This window comes from Colossoma macropomum, unplaced genomic scaffold (genome assembly GCF_904425465.1).
Source record: "Colossoma macropomum unplaced genomic scaffold, Colossoma_macropomum, whole genome shotgun sequence".
NCBI classification, from domain to species: Eukaryota; Metazoa; Chordata; class Actinopteri; order Characiformes; family Serrasalmidae; genus Colossoma; species Colossoma macropomum.
The window spans coordinates 30,493-46,495 of record NW_023495942.1 but is presented as its reverse complement, the minus strand read 5'-3'; the positions used below and the strand labels follow the sequence as shown (position 1 = coordinate 46,495).

General features: G+C 38.8%; 1 protein-coding gene across 1 annotated transcript; it reads left to right on the top strand.

Annotated features, from left to right (window-relative positions):
- Window positions 1-2,677: 2,677 nt before the first annotated feature.
- LOC118803661 (interferon alpha-7-like) lies at window positions 2,678-5,438 on the top strand. Its single transcript, XM_036564120.1, has 5 exons — window positions 2,678-2,803; window positions 2,884-2,970; window positions 4,120-4,269; window positions 4,418-4,516; window positions 5,307-5,438. Exons 1-5 carry the CDS (start codon window positions 2,678-2,680, stop codon window positions 5,436-5,438), a joined length of 594 nt encoding a protein of 197 aa, XP_036420013.1.
- The last annotated feature ends 10,565 nt before the right edge of the window (window positions 5,439-16,003 follow it).

Genomic DNA, 16,003 nt, shown 5'->3' with positions numbered 1-16,003 from the left:
AGTTAAATGAATAAAGGGTAGTCTCCGACTTTGATCTCCGACTTTTAGTCTCTCAGCTCTCACAAGAGTAAAGTATGGTGTTCCACAGGGCTCTGTCTTAGGACCCATATTATTTACCTTATATATGCTACCACTGGGTACCATCATTAGAAAACATGGCATCAGTTTCCACTGCTATGCCGATGATACACAATTGTATATTTCAGCTAAACCAGAGGACAAAATTGAACTCAAGATAGAGGACTGTGTAAAAGACATTAAAGACTGGATGTCAAGTAACTTCCTCTTACTAAACACAGACAAAACAGAAGTTCTTCTTCTTGGTCCAAAAGCTGCTAGGAATAATCTGCCTATGTTAATCTCAATAGTTTCTCAATTACACCAGGCACATCTGTAAAAAGCCTTGGTGTAACGATCGATCCCGATCCGGCCTTTGATGAGCATATTACCAATATTACCAGAACAGCTTTCCTCCACCTTTGTAACATCGCTAAATTAAGAAATGCACTGTCGCTACAGGATGCAGAAACGTTAGTTCACGCCTTTATCACGTCCAGGTTAGATTACTGTAACGCTCTGCTTTCTGGTTGTTCCGCACAAAACCTTAACAAGCTTCAGTTAGTCCAGAACGCTGCAGCCAGAGTTCTCACCAAAAGGTGCTGCTCATTATTAGTACCCAGAATAAATAAAGTTACGTCAGGGGGAAGAGCCTTTTCATACAACGCCCCCCAGCTTTGGAATAACCTACCAGTCAGTGTTCGGGACTCAGACACAGCCTCCATCTTTAAGTCTAGGCGAGAAACTTACCTGTTTAGTTGAGCCTTTGGTTAATTTGTTTTCCTGTTAGAATAAGGCACAGATCTGTCCTATATAAATAAATTTGACTTGACTTGACGCAGCACTGTATTTAAACAAGACAAAAATGCTTGGTCTAGACAGGAACGATCCAGTCTGTAATTTGCTGACAACATTGAAAGTCCCAGTGTTGAAATATAAGCATCAGCTGAAAAATATGTCTGTGATTAAAAATAGAGTTCTTGACGTCACACCAACAGGCCTCAAGATGCTCTGAGAGGAGATGTTTTGATTTAGAGTTGTGTTAGCTATTAGCCCCGGGGGTAAACCAAAACTAAGTGAGTCGTTCGCTGTTACTCATGCGTGCTTGTATTCCTTAGAATCCAGTGATTTTATTATGTAAGTACATGGGTGTATCATAGCTCTGTGTATAACTGGCTCTTGGAAAGCTCATAATGTCCTGAGGATTTACCAAAGCTCACCTTGACTGACTGTTCAAACCCGACTCTAAAGGGAAGCATGTGACCTTATGTGAACCATAGAATGTTAAGATGCAGCCTACATAGTACATAGTGAGGTGCATTAAATAATACTTTTAATAATTTGGAATATGTTTAAATTCTAATTCAACACATTTGCAGAGGAAGCAGTTTGGATCAGCTAAAGGTTTTACATTTGCTTTTTTATCTACAATTAGGAGCTGCTAAACTGATATATACAATGACAATATCAACATATGGTAAACTGTCTGACTATGGCTAAACAATAGAAATTTATACGAAATGAACTGAACTGAAATGTATAGTTAGTTTAAAGGAATGGTTTGGTGAAATATCTACAATTTATTCCAGATGGTATTGATCAGTCAAGACATGTTTGGTGTCCACATTTTGCTCACTTAGTTTAAAATTGAAGCTGTAAATCTGTTGTTACTAACATGCACTAGAAGCCAATAGTCACCCAAATCATCTCCCCCCAAAACCTCTCTCGGCCTGCACTTTTGTGCACTTTTGTAGTTCACAGTAAGTCCTACTGTACACTAAAACACACTGAAGATTCTGCACGGCCTTGGTGCAGACTTGGATGCAGGTTAAACAGGTGGAAAGAAGCTTAAGGCATGTGTTTACTATTTACTTCAGGGGTCTGTTCGCAATGTTAGCCTTGTAGCTCCAGTGCTAATCTAAAACTTTGGACACCAAACATCTTGGCTAATATATTACATCTAGACCTTCAATGTTGTGACCTTAGGATCCCCCAGGCATATCACTGATTTGCTCAAATACATCACCAACACACTTGATTTCACTTAATGAAGCACTGATTTATCAAGCCAGGTACTGGATGATAACAATATACTTGGCTGCCATAAGGAGAGGTTTGGAAATGGCTAAGTGAACACATTAACAGACATAAAGTCAGTACTGTGTTAATGTAGTATGTATTACAGTATGTAGTAATGTAAAATTAGTGATATTCTGAGCAAATAAACGTTTACTTCCCAGATAAACAGCTTTTTAAATAATTTCTCAGTTGTCTAGAATTTTTGCACAGTATTGTATATCTTACAGAGCATGATGATGAATAGTTAAATGATACAATGTGTGAAAAATGATGTGACAATGTTCAAAAAGTGGCAAAAAAGCAGCCTATGGTTATAATAAGTGGGCTACCGAAGTAGTGCTGGGCTTATTAAACATCAGACAGACTATGCTGTCATTCTCTGCTTAATTTTACTGACTCAAATTATAGGGATACTATACCTCAGCTTTCAATGTAGGTTGAATGAGTGTTGCTCATAATGAATGACTCATCGAAAGAACTTAAGTGAGTTTAAAGGTTTTCTCCGCCCCCGATCATTTTTCCTCAGGAGAGAGGTCAAAACATGGCTCTCCAGCGTGTTATCTGGCATAGCACCCTTCTTTGTATAGTACAGGTCTGCTCCATGCCTACAAAGTGCAAGCTCCAACGGAGACTCGTGGAGACCTGTTACCATCTCCTGGAGACCATGGTAAGCTAAGGTTAGTTAAGGCATATGCTGGTTGTTGTTGGATTTCCAACACTTATATGTCTCATTTCATTTTTATGTAGGGGGGTACATTTCCTTTGCAGTGCCTCGAGGACAATGTTTTGGTCACTTTTCCCACGGGTGTGTTCAAATCCAGCACCAGGCAACAGGTAAGATATCTGCCCCCAGTGAAAGCTTTTCACTAAGTTATAATGTAACAAACTTAACCAAATTCCACAGATTTTTCAAAATTTCTGCATAATTCAAGCATTGAGATGTAAATAGTCAGTGGGTTGATGTTAAATTGTTCATTGTCACACTTAAAAATGATGGTTCTTCAAGGGTTCTTTAGTAAACAAAATGGTTCTACATAGAACCATGAACACTCAAAGAACACTTTGCATGATTAAAGGATTCTTTGCATTGTTAAAGGGTTCTTCAGATTAATGGAGACTGTGCTGTAGATGGTTCTACATAGACCCACTTTGAAAATGGTTTTATATGGCACCAAAAAGGGTTCTACTATTGATACAAGCTATTGACTTTTTTCGGACTCTTTTTAGTTAAATTGACATCTGCAGTGCTGAATATGAAGAGGTGTTTATTCAAGTCCAGTTGGGCACAAAATGACTTTTTGTTGTGCTATTTTTTTAAACCGATACTAAGACCTGCAAACACATCAATCACTGCAGGTATCAACATAGAGATTTTGGATAAGGATATACAAGCGACCAAGGCTTGTCTAGACATGCATGCCCAGGCAGGTCTCCAATATCTAGTCTGTCTTAAAGTGGCTCAGGCACAAAAACTGCTGCCACTAATGCATTTTTGATCTGTTTTGATATGTGTTTTGCATTATTGATGCAAAAAAAGCATCACTGTTAGAGCTAGGCGTTCAATCTGAGCCATAAATGTCAAAACTCGGTCAAAGCATCTGGGGGAAAAACACGTCTACAATAATGCTAACTTCTGCTAGCAGAAGCTATGAATTTAACTTTTTTGCTTCCATCCAAACTTAAGAATGAAACAACAGCAGTGCTGTAATATCTGTAGAGGTTTAATACAAGCATGTTTCTACTGAATAAACAAAGATTTACAGACATGTAGTTTTAGTTCCCAAAAACCATTAGGCCTTCACTAAAGGCCCAGCAGGCCCTGAGGGTTCCCCTCTGTAATTTATGTATCAGTCTGTCCATTTATGTGTCTATTTATTTGTGTCTGTCCTAATCTTTTGTTAGTCCCTTCTTTGGTGTATAAGCTTGCTCCAGCAACTTATGTCATTTACTATTAATTGTGTTATCATTATTTCCAAAAAACAGACCACTGCCACTGAAAAGTCCATTTACACGACACTGAAGTACATTGACTCCATGTTTGACACTGACAGAGTTCCTGACCAGTGGGCTGCCCAGGAGAAACTGGACCATTTTCAGCACATCATTTTCCGCCTGATTGAGGAGAACAGATGTGTAAGGAGAAATTATAAATTGCCCCTTTTGTTGTCTGAAGTCTGTAGTCCAGTATCTCTAATTCTCACATCTACTAATTTAGCCTCCTGCTATATTTCCTCACTACAAGCCACTATAAACTACTGATGCTTTTGTTTCTCAATTTCAGATCATGGGCAAAACCCAGGAGTCACTGGATGATTTTATTAGCAGAGAGGCTTCCCTCAGAGCATATTTTGATAAAATAGCAACAGTTTTAAAAGAAAAGGTAGGGACTTCAGGACTGGAGAATACTCGATTAATTGTTCTTTGCTTCAAGTATTACTGAAACTGAATAGCCTAGTTGTACCTGTGCTGAAGGTAGACAAATATTTGAAGACTCCTGTTCGAAGTTTTAATTTTATAAGTGAAAATAAGTACACATATCCTCTAAGAACAAACCTAAAAATGACTTTTTCTGCAAATTTTAGTGTACAGTTTCTATTTATTTTTCAAATTTACATATTGGGAAAAATAAGACCATCAAATATTTTTTTCAACAATATTTTTAATTCAACGGGTAAACAGTAATTGTACATTGTGTTAATGTATTTACAACAAAACAATTTGACCAGGGGTGTATGACTGTGTAACTTTGAAAGTGTTTTCTATCAGCTGTCACTACGTTTTCCTTTTGTGAAAAATGACTGAAAGCAATGAGAATGTTAACACATTTTCAAAAGGACTCTTCTGCTTTGTTAAAAAAGTGACAATGAAGACTATCAGTCTGAGTTTTGTTAAAACTGTTCCAGCAATTGAGAAAAACTGTACTAGAATGTCCACTCTTCACGACGTATTTCACATCTTCAAGATGCATATGATGTCAGTTTTACATTGCCATATCACAATGTCATGATGCATCCTTTGCACTCGTTGCACTCAATAGTCACAGCATCACACACCATAAAACAAAGATATTTTTCATATATCCTGGTTTTAATGTTATGGCTGATCGGTATAAGCCACATGTAAAGCAGCTCAGTTTGGTTCACTGGTGTTACTCTGTTGTTTCTCTTCAGGGTTTCCAGTACTGTGCGTGGGAGTTTGTGCGGAACGAGATTCTGCGTGCTCTGCAGTTCATACTGAAAGAAGACTTCCACAGCATGTGGCCCAGACGAGACCCAGGAACGAAGCACGAGTCTTTAAAATGATCATCATGATGTTTAGGTTTATTTATTTGTGTAGTGTTTTTCATCTGTTTAATTAAAAATAACTCTAAATACAATGTATTTCCAAGTGTTCTGTTTGTTTATGTTTCAAAACAATTGACATTTAGTTCGATAAGCAGGTTAAACCAAATGAGCCTAATTTAAAGGATACGCCACCAGAGGCCTGCATTACTGCGATTGTATCGGCCTTGAGTGGCTGCCTTTATAAAACGACGGACAACGTAAAATGTGGTAGCATGTTTGGGGAATGTGTTAAGGGATTGTTCTGCTCTTCTTGGAAGAACGTTACAGGGAGCCGCCATTTTTCGAAGTACACTATATTGCCAGAAGTATTCGGTCGTCTGCCTTCACACGCATATGAACTTGAGTGACATCCCATTCTTAATCCGTAGGGTTTAATATGATGTTGGCCCACCCTTTGCAGCTATAACAGCTTCAACTCTTCTGGGAAGGCTTTCCACAAGGTTTAGGAGTGTGTTTATGGGAATTTTTGACCATTCTTCCAGAAGCGCATTTATGAGGTCAGACACTGATGTTGGACGAGAAGGCCTGGCTCGCAGTCTCCGCTCTAATTCATCCCAAAGTGCTTAACACCACTGCATTCGATGCTTTGAATTGCGCTTGGTGATGTAAGGCTTGGATGCAGCTGCTCGGCCATGGAAACCCATTCCATGAAGCTCTCTATGCTGTTCTTGAGCTAATTTGAAGGCCACGTGAAGTTTGGAAGTCTGTAGCGATTGACTCTGCAGAAAGTTGGCGACCTCTGCGCATTAAGCGCCTCGGCATCCGCTGACCCCGCTCTGTCATTTTACGTGGCCTACCACTTCCTGGCTGAGTTGCTGTCGTTCCCATTCGCTTCCACTTTGCTATAATACCACTGACAGTTGACTGTGGAATATTTAGTAGCGAGGAAATTTCACTACTGGACTTGCACAGGTGGCATCTTATCACGGTACCATGCTGGAATTCACTGAGCTCCAGAGAGCGACCCATTCTTTCACAAATGTTTGTAGAAGCAGTCTGCATGCCTAGGCGCTTGGTTTTATACAGCTGTGGATATGGAAGTGATTGGAACACCTAAATTCAATGATTTGGATGGGTGAGTGAATACTTTTGGCAATACAGTGTATATGCTTCTATACGGGAAGAACTTGGAGCGGAGCGGTACGGACGTACAGCGGGCTTTTCCCCTTTTGAGGGAGGGCCTAGACCCTAGCAATGCTGGAGTTAGCCTGAAGCCTGGCTTGTTTGTGTAACCCCTTTTTAGCCTATTAATGAACTAAAGCAGCAACACTGCAGGCTAGATGCAAATGCTGAAGTTGCAAAAAGGCAATTTTATTACAACTTTAGTACAACCAGGTTTGTCAAGGAGGTGGAAGGTGTATGACAGCATACACAGGAGGCAGGAGTAGTGTTGTAAACAAAAAGTCACTTTACTGAACAGTGATAAATAAAAAACATACAAATCACAAAATGAAAAGATATTTAACAATTAAACCACTTTCCCACTTCTGTCCCTGAGTTCAACTTGATCCTCTTAAGCGCTTAAATTAGAATGTGGTTCTATTTGTGTTCTAGTTTAATGGGTTTAAGGTTTAGTTATCTTTGATTTAGTTAAGGCTTAAGACTTTAGATTTAGCGCTGAATTATCTGTTTAGTTTAGCCGGGTTATTGTTATTTAGGATAAATTGTTACTTTGGTATGAAGCTTAGCTAGAATTATTTCTCTATTTTAACTTGATATAGTTTAGACCGATTTCAACCCTTTGTTTTCACCCTATCAACTCAAATAACACTGTTTATCAACAGGAAAAAATAAACAACCAAAAATACAAATAAATAACAAAACAAGTAGCAGGAATACCCGTGCTTGTTCACAAAAGTAAAGAGAATACAGAGTCTTTTAGTCTTGTGTTTTGTTAGCTCACCAGTCCGCAGTGAATATGAATCTCAAAGAAAACCGTTCTATTTGTGGGTCGCTCGCCATCAATTTCTCGGGAGATCCAAGCAGGCTCTGACTGCCAGGTTCTGATGATCCTCAAAAAAACCCTGACCCCTGGAATGCTCTAGAATCTCTGCTGGACTGCCTCTAACCAGTAATGGCATTTATCGTTTTGTTACAGCTAATTTTTGGGTCTCTTTTTGCAAGGACACCTAACTTTTATTGACTTTTATTGTTTCTTTAGAGCCACTTCTCCAGTTTTCTCAGCGTTTGTTCTCCAAGCTCCAGCTGCGTCTCGTCTCCTCTCCAGCACGAGAGAAAAAGAAAAAGGGAAAGGGAGGCGGGACAACTGAATCCTCAATTCTGATTCGCTACTGCTAGCAGAACAGCCGTTTGCTCCAATAAGAAAGCTGAGTTGTACTAATCACAGTCTCTCAGCAGCCGCTGGGCGGGATTAAGCTGAACTCTCCAATATGATTGGTTGCTACTGGCAAAGCAGCGCTCAGCAAATTAACCCTTCGCTTGCCAGAAGGTTTTAAGTGTAAACTATGTTAACCACATGAAATGCGGGTTATATTTGCATGGCGGGGCTGTAGCCAACACAGCTCCAATAAAGCATAAAACGTGTAAATAGTTGTGTATCCCTCTTTCATAGTAGTAGTAAACGCTATAATGTGATTAAACACACAAGTATTCAGTAAATAATTTGCGTTATTATTCATAATAATCGACATAAACAAGAATTCCACCAAGAAATGTAGTTCCATTAGAGTATGACGTGGTTGCCAATCATGGCCTGTTGAATGCAGAGAAGACGTTCGGTCGCCCATCGCTTTATACTGCGGTCTTTTCATGAACGTTTTATCTTTTGGTCTTACAACAGTGAAAATTTCATATTGAGCACTGATTAGTACAGAAACCTTCAGTTTATAAGTAAGTTTTGATCACCAGATTACCACCGCGACGACAGTGCGATTCCCAGTCTTATTTAGCACAGCGAGTACATTTAATATACATTCATATGCTGCCAGATGCCTGAGACTTTGTTTTACAGTAGGTTTGAGATAAGACTGGCCTAAAACTTTTTTTCTTTCAATCCAGCCATGATGGAGAGGTTAGTAGTGCATAGTGCCCAAAGGATATACTTTTATTTAAATCTGACACTATTTTATTAACATTATATATAAAAAATATGCACATAGCTGGTTGTTATTGGATACTAAATTAATTGGTATATTTGTGTTCTGGTCACCGACATTGTAAAAAAAGTATCAGTAAAAGTATGTTTCTCTACAATGCACAATTTCACATCAAATCACCCTGAATGACTCAACAGTTGAATTATGAAGAAAATTTGAAAAATTGGTGGAATTCCCTGTTAAAAGCACAATAATGGAAACAGCCTGTTTAAGGCTAAGGGATAAACAGAGGTTGGAAAATGGTCACCTAAAATGAATTAAGACCATATTTGATACATGAAAGCTCAAAATGTTATAAGTGGACCTCAAAATACAGTGAAAGTGAAAGATACAGGCCCTTCAATAATTGAATAATTCCTTTAATCCTTGCAAAACGACCCATGATTCCTTTTGAGCACACTGTGCCCAGTAGTATGAATCACACACGTTCTGTCAAACGAGTGATTTATGACCCCCCACCCTGAGTGATTTATGACCCATGATTTATGACCCCCTGTGACAGGTCAGTTTTGATTGACAGGTCAGTTTTGATTGACAAGTCAGCAGGGTTTTTACGACACCCACACACCCCAAGATTTATGACACCTGAGTGTGTGTGTGTGCGTGTGTGCGGCTTGTATATAGTATTTAAGCAGTCACCCCACCGGTGGTTTTGTATGTTTTTTTTGTTGCGAAATGTCTACTGCTAGCGTAAATCAGACTTTTCTACAGTTACACCAACTGTTAGTGCTAGTGGTAGTGCAAACAATTTGGTTTTTGCGCCAAGGAAGAAACGATATGGCAATGCATTTGGTTGCAGGCCTCGCGAGCACTTCAAGGGTGTTAAGATTAACCTATTTGATTCTCTGGCTTATGACGTATGTGGGGAGGGTCAAACAGAATCGCCGCCTTCCCACGGTGTTTGTTAAAAGGGAACCCCAGCCATTCAAAAGGCATACAACGTCAAGACAGGTCTATCACTTAAGCCGACATGTTTGAGGATTTTCTTCCAGCAGACCATCCCGACAACCATGGGCCTCAGTGATATAGAAATTATTAAGTGCCGGACTTCGATCATGCACCACTCGACACAGGTCGTGGCGTCATGAACTACAGCCATGATGAATCGGCCGCGATTAATACAGTGTCAGACAACAGGCTGGATCAATACGGTGACAATCTTGGAAGTATGAACATGACATACCTTTTGGAACCGTTGGAAGGGTTGGTGTCTAGACATCAGACGTTGCCTGCAGGTAATGAAGATGGTGAAACACTCGTCGAAGCTCCTGAATGCAAAACTATATCTGATCCAACTGATGATGTGGATGGTCAAGTATGCACTATAGCGTTAAAACTGATAAAGTCTGCTGTCGTTGTAATCCTACAACACATCATAAACAACAAACTGAAGGAAACCTGTTTCGGTTGTGAAGTGGAACACCCCAGTCAACTTCGACATTCATGCCAGTTTGAGCCGGATATCTTCTTTTTTGAAAAATACTATAAAGATATAACACAGACATTGTTCACACCCGAGTTAAAACATCCCATAGTGGGGCTTCTAAAGTGTTTTGGAATACATCTGCCTTTTCAAAAAATTCAAGGATGTGCTGAAACAGTTGTTTGTGAATTACGGAGCCAGCCATATATCGTGGAAAAGCTACAGGAAATAAGAGAAAACCTGGTTGATCAAACATCCGAACAGTTTGTCGCTGACGCTGTTGACTGTTGGAAAACAGGTGCAAAGACTTGCAGTACTGTTTAAGGCAAATGGGGAATGTTTGTGGATTCCAGGGTCTGTCAGATCATGTGTTGAAACACTGTGTGAACTATGAATTGATAAATTTGTTGTATAAATGTATCGACGATTGTGTGGATGATTTTAAACTCGCAGTTATGTATAGATTCTAACGAACCAACCTATGTGACTATCAGTAAGATTTTATCTCTTATGCCTAAGAGTAACAATACAGTAAAAATGAGTCATGCTTTGCCTGTGTACATACATATTAGATGTTTGTGTGATAAAACTGTCAACAAAGAAACCAATTAATGTTTGTAAAGTGATTGAAACATTTGTTGAATATTTGGTTGAGAGAAATCTAGATGTGTGTTTGACATTTCTAGATTTCATTGATTCGTTGTGAGTTGTGAATAAAACAGTAAATCAAACAAAAATTGTGTCATTATTTTCAATGACAGCATCTATCAACATGTCAGATCTTATGAAATCAGTTTATTACACACCTTCTAATTCTGGTTCATTACGTGGTAAAAATCGTTTGAAACAGGCTGTTTTAGAGGATACTGGTGTGCGTCTGTCTGTTGAACAGGTTTCAGATTGGTTAGCTGGGGAGGATGCATACATGCTTCACAAACCCATCCCGCATAATAACAAAAGAAACAGGCTTATAGTATGCAACATTGACTCGCAATTCCAAGCCGATCTTGTTGATATGAATGCATATTCTAAGGAAACGATGGTTCTAAGTATATGTTGACATGTATTGACCTATTTAGCAAATATGCGTGGGTCCGCTTGTTAAAAAATAAGTTGGGTTTGGAAGTCGCTAACGTGTTTGCATCCATGCTAGCCGAGGGTAGAGTGCCTCAAAAGTTGCAGACTTACAGGGGTAAAGAGTTTTTTAACAAACATTTTAAAAACCTGGTATCAAAAAACAAAATTCTGCATTTTTCTACAGGTAGTAAACTAAAGTCTAGCTTCATAGAACGCTTTAACAGAACGCTAAAAGTCGTATGTGGCGATATCTAACAGCTAAAAATTCCAAGAGGTACATTGATGTTGTACAAGCCATAATGTGCGGGTACAACAACTGTTATCATAGGAGTATAAAAATGAAGCCTGTTGATGTAACCAAAGTAAATCAATCTATCGTGTTTAAAATTAGATCGGATCCATCAACACCTGCCTGTTTATAGACTGAAAGATTATGATGGTGATATTATACAAGGTACTTTCTATGAACAAGAGTTGCAAAAAATAAACGTGCCTAGAGATCAAACATTTAAAGTTGAAAAAAATTTAGATAAAGGAAAGCAGAGTAAAAAAACATTGGTTTTAGTGAAATGGTTGGGATGGCTGTCCAAATTCAACAGCTGGGTGCCTGAAAATGACGTAGTCAACGTACAAAAACCTTAAAAGACGTATCACTTTGTGAATGTGTTCATTACCACAAACGACAAACATGGGTGACAACAGTTTTGTATTACATTGCCATGCAATTCATCTAGGTCCGTATACCCTGATAATCAAATTTCTAATTATAGAACAAAACTGGCAAAACTGATCGATTTGAAAGGTGACTGGGAAGTGGGGTTGGTAGAGTTTCAGTACCCACGGACATGGAAAATGTTTGATGAAGCTGATGCTACATTTACAGCAGTTGATAAAAATTTGGGAAAAACAACCCAATTAACGCTAACCACCGGATATTATAACAACATTCCCATGCTGATCGACGAGATTAATTTTCATCTAACATCACATTCAGTATTTCTTGGTTATGACCAAATAAGACCCAAGGTTTATATTAAGATGAGACCTGGTGTAGGATTAATATTTGATGGAAAACTAGCCATTATTTTAGGACTAAAACCAGGGGTGATGCTAGAGTCTGCGGTTGAAACAGGTGAGGGGGATGCCTTTCAAAAACAGTATGCACCACACCCCGTTGACATCTATGGGAGTTTCTACACATTTTATGTTTACACTGACATCATCGATTACCAAACAGTAGGAGACAGCTTTGTACCCCTGTTACGGTGTGTACATATATCAGGGAACAACAATGATGTTGTCACTGTTAGATACAACAAGCCACACTACGTGTCAACAACTAAGACACACATTAACAACATTGCTATAGAAGTGAAAACTGATCAGAACCAGCACATCAATTTTACCCACAGGAAAGTGATTGCAAAACTACACTTTAGGCCAGTAAAACATCCAACGCTATGTCTCTTACTACCAAAATCAAGCAGGTGGTATCATGCCTGGCTATGCAGGCAGCCCTGCAATGTATGGAGCTGGATTTGGTGGGATTTTTAGAAATTTACTCAGAATGGCGATACCATTGTTCAAGAGGGGGTTTAGTATAGTCAAACCACATCTAAAAACAGCTGCTAAAAACATTGTAAGCGATATAGTCAGCAATGGTCTGACACAAGCAATGCGTAACAATCAGGGTCAGGTATGTTGGTGATGGCTTGAAAATCTGTGAAACGACCCCCTGGTAAGAGGCATAGTCAACCTGCTAAGAAAACCAAGTGTGAGTTGAAAAAACACATAGTTTCAAAAAGGAAGAGAAAGGAGAAACCACACGACCATCCTGTAGAAAGACTGTAAATACTATTTTCGGATCATGGCTCTGCTTCACCGCATGTCTGAAGAATGTATTAAATCAGAATTGGACTTGTTTACAGTACCTTTAACTCAAACAGCTATCAAGAAAAACACTTACGTTGAAATTGTTTTCAGCAATATCCGACACGGCTCCTTTGGAGTTTTTCATAGCTGGACATGGTGAAGATTATACAGCTCTGAATAACACATTCTTGTACCTTCATCTTAAAATCATGAAACCTGAAGCGATATAGATGATGGCGCTGCTGTGGGATTGATAAACTACCCTGGAGCTACAATATTTTCACAGGTCGACGTGTCCCTAGGCGACAGACTGATAACACAGAGTTCGAGTATCTACCCATACCACAGTATCATAGAATCTCTAGCCAACTATGGCTGGGATTCCCTGGAAACTGTTTTCTCTGCGGGACTCTTTTATCTGGACACTGCAGGGCATATGGATGAAACAAACCCCGCTAGGAACAACAGCGGCTTGGCGAAGAGGGCTATGTTTACAAATGTGGTTGAACTGTTGAGTCCAATTCATAGTGACATTTTTTCAGGAGAAATTGATGCCTAATGGTGTTGATATAAAAATTCGGATGACACGTAGTAAGCATGAATTCTGCCTAATGAGGAATGACGCGTTAGCTTACAAAGTAAACATCCTCTCAGCATCTTTATTTGTCCAAAAAGTATCGGTATCACCAGCTGTAAGGCTAGGCCATGCCCAGGCATTACTGTCAACAACGGCTAAATACCCAATTGATACAGTGTGTCTAAAAAATTTTTGACACCTGCTGGAGCACACGTTTCTAACCAAGAAAATTTGTTCTTGGGAACGTTACCAAAGTCTATGATAATAGCGATGGTTGACAATGACGCATTCACAGGTGCATACAATAAAAATCCTTTTGCATTCAAACATTATGACTTGGAGTTTCTAGCAGTGTATGTGGATGGACAACAATATCCAGCTAAACCGCATCAACCCGATTTCCATTCTGGTTCTGCCGTACGTGAATTTTATCAGTTAGCTTTGCATCTGGAAGGCATCTGAAAAACCAGGCATCACCTATTGACAGGTCAGATTTCCTACAGGGGTATACGCTGTATGCATTTAATCTTACGCCTGATGAAGAATGCAGTCAACATGTGTCTTTGGTAAAATCGGGTAATATAAGACTGGAGGCACGTTTCAGACAACCCCTTCCATACACCATAAATTTGATTGTGTACGCTGTTTTTCGACAGTATCATTGAAGTGTCTAACCGAAGACAAGTTTTAGTGGATTTCTACTAATGAACACTTTAGAGCTGACTGCCGTCATGGACAAAGTGGCTATTAACACGCATTTTCTTGGTGTGTTAGCATGTGACCAATTACCAGCAAATGTCCTAAGGAAATTACCAACAATGGTCATTATTAATACACATACATCCGATCTTCCTGGAGAACACTGGCTTGCCGTCTACGTAAGTGAAGATTGTGTCGGGTGTTTTTTTGACAGTTTTGGAAATGGACCAGACCATGACATGTTTCAAAAAATGATTAGCGACTTTCTTATAACATCGTGCATAACACAATGGTACTCAACCAGACAAGTACAAGATTTTACATCAACCACTTGTGGACAACACTGTGTGTTTTTTAACGGCACATGGCTAATGGGTGTAATTATGAAGATGTAAGGTCTAAATATAGTTTTGATTTAATAAAAAATGACAGTATGGTTTCAACTTTGGTGAAAAATTTGTATCCGTGTATTTGTAAGAACAGGTTGTTCAAATGTGTGCAGCATGTTCAAACAGGACAAATGTTTAATGTATAATTTGTGTCTCTGTGTAATGTATGGTTGATAAATAAAAACAACCAAACACACAAACCATTTAACTAAGAGTCATTTATTTACAAATGTGTAACACCCGTAAACATTAGATGACAGTTTTCAAACAACGTGAAACAAATATTTACATAGCCATGATAAAAAGAACAATATATATGTATGTACATAAATATACATAACAAAATAAACAAAGCCAACATTAGAAGTCTAACCATTTACCTTTGTCTATAGTGGGTGAGCTAAACATGGGGGTTTCAGCACTGCTAGCGGGTGTTTGTGAAACGCCTTTCACAGGAGTAACATAATCATCAGACTTTTTATTTTTTAACAAAATCATTTTTTGTCTGACATGCTTGTTTGATATGGTAGAACGTGGTATATTTAAAACAGCAAAGGCATCTAGAAACTCAGCCCACCCCAGAGGTCTACGATCGTCGCTAACCCTGTCCAGAATACGTGACCCGGCGATTGGTTGTGCATTTAAAACAAATTCTCCTGATTCATTCCAAGAAGACACGTCTTTTGACTTAGACATTTTATCTAAAACATACTCAACATTCTTCTTGCTTCGAGAGGGTACATTTCTGAGAACATCATTGATAACATCATTTTTGTCATCTGTCTGAACATATGTTTCCTTATTATTAACATTATCTGTCGGTGGTAATGACAGTGTTAAAGTGTTGGTCTCCACATCACCCTGTTTAGCAATGGTTAAAAACAATGGCATACAGCTTGGCCTTCTCATGGGCATCAAGATCATTCCTGCTCAAAATATTTCGTATAGACACGTCCAAGTCATTTTCTACAACTTGTCTGATAGACTCTCGCGGATTATCACTCTTTAACTTATCCAACTGGTGTTGTGGTACCAAAAATATTTTTTCACCATGCTCCATATCTTTCAATTTATTTGGCAGTTATCAAACTTGTTATAAATGGTAGCGCAACACTCAACAATAGAAGAAGAAAACCCCTCCTTTCTGATTAATAGCTTTCTTCTTTCGTGATGCACCAACCTTTTTATCTGCAAAAAAATTTATTTCAGACTTCTTCTTCTTTAACATGCGGTATTGCGTCGGTGTGAGAGGTATAGTCCCAATAAGCACATTGAAATCTATTACACACAGAGTTAAGTTGAGATCATTAGACGCTGTTTGTAAAATAACACGTCTCTGCGCAGGCTTAGCTTTAAATAGAAGTTTAAGA

Excerpts from the sequence above, each read along its gene's own strand:
- LOC118803661 (XM_036564120.1), top strand. The coding sequence starts at position 2,678 with ATGGCTCTCCAGCGTGTTATCTGGCATAGCACCCTTCTTTGTATAGTA. Across the intron at positions 4,270-4,417 it reads TGATTGAGGAGAACAGATGT|ATCATGGGCAAAACCCAGGA; the intron begins GTAAGGAGAAAT and ends TCTCAATTTCAG. Across the intron at positions 4,517-5,306 it reads CAACAGTTTTAAAAGAAAAG|GGTTTCCAGTACTGTGCGTG; the intron begins GTAGGGACTTCA and ends GTTTCTCTTCAG.